The sequence below is a fragment of the Cotesia glomerata genome, unplaced genomic scaffold (genome assembly GCF_020080835.1).
Source record: "Cotesia glomerata isolate CgM1 unplaced genomic scaffold, MPM_Cglom_v2.3 scaffold_271, whole genome shotgun sequence".
Taxonomy (NCBI): domain Eukaryota; kingdom Metazoa; phylum Arthropoda; class Insecta; order Hymenoptera; family Braconidae; genus Cotesia; species Cotesia glomerata.
The window spans coordinates 655-6,118 of record NW_025403230.1 but is presented as its reverse complement, the minus strand read 5'-3'; the positions used below and the strand labels follow the sequence as shown (position 1 = coordinate 6,118).

The 5,464-nt window shown below is 32.2% G+C and overlaps 1 protein-coding gene across 1 annotated transcript; it reads right to left on the bottom strand.

Annotated features, from left to right (window-relative positions):
- Positions 1 to 781: 781 nt before the first annotated feature.
- Positions 782 to 4,613, bottom strand: LOC123274264. Its single transcript, XM_044741833.1, has 6 exons — positions 4,351 to 4,613; positions 4,084 to 4,140; positions 2,438 to 3,529; positions 1,914 to 2,246; positions 1,266 to 1,652; positions 782 to 1,218 (listed from the first exon to the last, which is right to left on the bottom strand). The coding sequence occupies exons 1-6, from the start codon at positions 4,535 to 4,537 to the stop codon at positions 782 to 784; spliced, it is 2,493 nt and encodes an 830-aa protein (XP_044597768.1). The 5' UTR covers positions 4,538 to 4,613.
- Between the last annotated feature and the right edge of the window lie 851 nt (positions 4,614 to 5,464).

Here is a 5,464-nt window from a genome sequence, read left to right as displayed (position 1 = left end):
TTCCTGAGCTAACCACTGTCCATTACCAATTTTTTGTTAATATTGTTGCAAAACTTTGATTAGCTTGTCGCATAACTTCGTTTAGTTCGAAAAATTTCAACCCTCGCCATAGTGTTGAACCTGCTATTTGTCGTTTTATTTGTTTGTAAATTGGGGTAGCACGAACTGGCGGTAGTTGACGTAGATCACCAATCAAAATTATATCTAATCCACCAAAATGGACTTCAAAATTACCGGTGATTTGCTTTAACCTTGAATCTATTTGGGACAACAACTCGGCTCCAATCATACTAATTTCATCGATAATCAATACACGAACATATTTAAAAAGTGATCTATATTGTTGGGCTACTTCAATTGATAAAGGAAGCAACTTTGAAAAGACTTATCTTCAGTGCAGTGTGTACTGTTGTCCCATTGATAGCCACAGCAGCTTTACCAGTAGAAGCACAAGCGATATAAGCATTACAAAACCCATCACTTTCAGAATATCGATTATAAATTTCCATTAATAATTTAATAACAAATGTTTTACCACATCCAGCTGGTCCTGTAAAAAATATTTGCAGCGGAGGAGGATCTTCCAACTGAAGATTGTAAATGACGTGCATCAAAAGTTCCTTTTGTTTTTGGTTTTCCATTTTCATCAGCTCATAATATTGGTCGTTAGGCATTAAATTTTTCTTTCCGTTTTGCAATGGCACCAAGTTTATTTAGGGTTGCGAGACGTAAATCACTGTTTACATCCGAATTCGGATTGTCATATAGCGTTTGGAATGGATTAATTTCTGGAAATCTGAGTGGCAATATCATGAATCTCATCGTCATCGTCTGCTTCTTCATTTTCGCGACATAGTTTTCGGCATAGCTCTATAGTTTTATTAATGTCTAAGTCAGATTCAAACTCTTTACGTCGCTCCAGAATTTGATTTTCATTTTCGTCGTAAATCCTAATAAATTTCATCTCTTCAAGAATCTCGAATTCTTCATTCCGAAATGGGATATGCAAAGTCACCATTTCTCTTTTATACTCATTTATATCTGAGGCTATGTCATAATTCCTATAACGAATGATGCGTTGTTGCTTTCGACGAATATAATCACCTTGCGAATTTTTAGTAAAATTAGCAACGGGTGATACCAGTGATAATTCTTCCATTTCTCGTGGCCGCTTCTCGTATTGATCAAACCAGTTTTCCTTCCAAATACTTGTTGAATCTTCATCGATATTTAATTCATCTAATTCTTTTGTGTTCGTCTAATACGCTGTCGTTCAATAGGCCAAACGGTGGGAATATAAACTATGGAGACTGAACTTCTAGACATAGGTTCACGAAGAAGGTACCACGCTGCTTCCTGGCTTGTTAATTCAACGGTGTTGAGCATATTAACACTCATCCTTCTAGTTATTTCTACTATATCAAACTCAGGGTTTTCATCCATGATTTCATGAATTTGTCTTTGTAAATTACTTATACCCCTATTAGTTTTATTGACATATTCAACAACATACGCTGCACATGAGTATTCTTCGATAATAAATTGCATATCTGTATTTGATTGTAAGACATTGAGAATAAAAGGATTGAAAGGGTTGTGCCATTTTTCTTTAGGTTGTCGCTTCAAAAATACTTTAGGTCTGGTAATTCCAGCTTCAAGAATATGAAAATAATCATTATCCAGAAGTTATATGATTTTGTGCATAAAACATTTCAATATTCTCGTAATCATTGTTCTCAAGATTAATTTGTATTTGTTTATACCGCTTAGCGTAATCAGCATATCCTGGATGATCTTTCTGCATTGGTTTTAATATTGTAGTGGATTTACATGGCATAAATGGAGCATCAAATCGGCATTTCTGAGGTTGATTGGCATGTACTTTTTATAACAGGTAAAGGTATGTTTGTGACTTTGCAAGCGAATATGTCCAGAAGCTTCTGATGAAGAAATTGATATCAATTGATCAATCATCATTACAGTATCTTGATAGTTTGTACCAAGAGGATCTGATGGAGCGTCATTCAGCCACAATAAAATATGTGCATGAGGACTACCACGATGCTGAAATTCAATTCGTTTAAAATAGTCGACAACATAATAATTTCCAAATGGGCTGTTCTTCTTTGATTGGAGAATAGTTATCAATATATTGACTATTTTATTAAAATAGATAGCACAGGTCACAGCATCTTCATTCACTAGTGTAGTCTTAGATATGTAATCCAGTGACGCAGCTTGTTCAGCTGAAATTTCAGTACCGTTATTTTTTAATTTGTACAATAATTGTATTAAATTGGTCCATCCGATTTCATTGGCACTCAAAGTAAGAAACATCGTAGGTTTTCCTAGTTGCCGAATCATCGCACAAGATCTTTGTTTCGATCGCTCCAATTCCATAATGAATTTGGAATTGAGCGCAGAAAAACTAAATTACTTTCGATACAATTATATATGTAGTCAGCTGATTCAACTTGCTGCCGTTTAATATTAGTATAATTTCTCACATGTTTAAATGCAATCGTAAGCGAGTCACGAACTCTTAACCTCATAATTTTCATTGCTAGATATAATAAATGATGTGGAGTAACTCCACGCCGATCTGATCTTCGTAATTCGCTAGTTGCTATTGCGAACGGTGTTGCATTTACTCCCTCTCTGAATTTTCGGAAATGACCCAAATAAATCGATGGGAAAGAAAGTTCTTCGGCATGTTCATCAAAAATTATACTTTTGGGAATATTATATTCTCCAGGAGCGATCCGTAAATACATATCTTCATTCCAAAGTAGAGTTTTCTGTTGTGCTGTTAGACTCTCTTCGACCGGTATATCTTCACTCATTTCTTCTAGATCGATTTCATTATTACTATTATTGTTGAAGAAGCTTTCATCAATTTTAATATCGTAAAATAAATAAAGTGGAGTTTGAAGCAAATACTGAAGCCATGCACGAATTGTCCTTTTATTAACTAGTCCCATTAAATAGCTTGATCTATGTATTATTTTTCTTTTAATGTGTACGTTAATACAGTAATCATCATCGACATTACGGGGTAAGAGTTTTACCATATTGTTTACCTCGACTGGTACATTAATGATTTGTCCATAAATTCCATATTGCCCATGAACATGTCGTAACCGTCGAATTTGCATAAATGGAACTCGTGGTGAGACAAGTCTTTCCGAAATTAAGTCAAGCGGTGGTAAAACCTCAGGTATTTTTTCATATTTAAAACCGTTATAAGTAGACATTATAGGAATCACTTTCCTCCCAATTGCTTGGTAACACGTGTTGCACAGTAAAATATCTTCAACTGTATTGTAATTTTCAACTATTACCCTTAATAATTGTTCATCTTCAGCACGTGGTGATTTTAAATCTAACTTAAACCACAATCGATCACAAACGGAGCACTTATGACCAAACATATTGTTTAAAAACTTGTCGTTAAATTCTTTATGAGCAAACTTATTTCGACGAAACCGTGAGTATGGAATTTCTGGCTGTACATCTACTGGAGGGTTATCTGAAAAAAAACAATTCAAAGTATGTAACGAGTTATCTATCGACTGTGTATTGAGAATCAATTCCTTAAAAAACTAAAATTTTTTACATCGTAAATTCGAAAAATGTATATAAAATTAATTTTAAAAACTCATTTTAAGATAATGATTATTTTCAAATATGGTTATTAAATTATATGTACCATTTAAAAATTATCCACTCTTTAGTTTAAAATTAAATTATTTTTTTTTAATATCATTTTAATTTTGAATTTTTTTACAATTTATTTTACCATTCAAAAATATTCATCCGTCTTAAAATTGTTTTTTTTTTCCTATAAATCTAAATATTAAATCATTTTGTTAATTTAAGAATTATTGAATTATTGAATATAAGTTTAAATTAAATTAAATTTTTTTTAATATCTTTAAATCATGAATTGTAAATTAGGTACATGTTTTTAAATTAAATTTTTAAGTTTTTAAGTTTTTCATTAAAATTATTATTAAATTGAAAAATTTCTTTAAATTATTTAACATTAAATGATGAAAGTTAGTATTAATTATTAGTACTTACAATCATTATTTACTAAATTATATCCCGTTGGAACACTATTTTGTTGCTGAGAGTGGTCTAAAACAGAAAAAAATAAATAAGGTTAGACACATGATGTATTGAGGTTATATATATATATATATATATATATATATATATATATAATATATATATATATATATATATATAATCCATGATCAGTTTAAAATAAAAATCAAATTTATTGATTGAAAAACATTGATATATTAGTTTATACTTAAAACAGGATTAAAAAATATTTACACTTACCATTTATTACATCAGTCACATTGACACTTATATCTGAACATCTATTTTGATTGTTCAATAATTGTTTTTTACGTGCACGAAACTCGCGACTACGTTCTGTTGAACTTTTTGCTGAATTTTTTTTCATTTTAATTTCATTTTTTTTGCGTCGATATTGACGACACATTTCGGCATTAGTTTTCGGCATTTTATAAAATTTATTATTTAGTACAAGATATAAAAATACTCACAAACAGTTAAATAATAACACACCACGCTATCTTACTAAACGCTTTGTAATACGCAGCCGCATACAGTGTACAGTAAGCTCACGTAGTTTTCACATGCACTACACGTTAAATGCTCAAATACAAGCACGTATTAAACAGTGTGCAATATACATACACACTGACATCTGCTCTCTCGCTCTGGCTCACAAATTACAGGCGACTATGCTTAGAAGACGGGAGTGGGGACGCTACGAAGTATGGCACAAAGAGGAGAGACCGATAATATACAAATTGTATGTATATTTCTGTCTCATTCTTTCCCCTGGCTTCATCCTACACATTTTTGTATTTGTGTCTCTTACCTGTCGTTTTTTCGTTGCATCCGGTTTGAAATCACAACGATTCTAAAGAAGTTTCACTTCAAAAATTTTTTTGGTGTATACTCGGTGTAAACTTGTGATATATGATTCGAATTCACATCGGGTATATTGAGTGTATTTTTTATCTATTGTAACGGGTGGTTTAATTCCCGCTCATTTGGCCCTTAGTAAAATTTAACAACAACAATATATTCAACAATTGACTCTAAGATTTACCAGGGTGCCACCAGGATTATTTTCTCGGTTCCTGGAACCGGATACCAGAGCTGATTCTATTAATCTACAGGGAAGAGAGAGTTGGGGGAAGGTGGTTCTGAAAATGAATAAATTTTTATTTAACAACGATACCAAAATTTATTAACAAAGAATTTAACAACTCGTGCGCTTGCACGTACACACACTCACTTACAACTAACTCACTTAATGCTACAACTTATTACTACTCTCCTCAACTCCACGCTACCGCTTTGTCACCCCGCAAAGAGACTAATCGTATGCAAAGGCTTCGTTAACTCGGCTAAAACC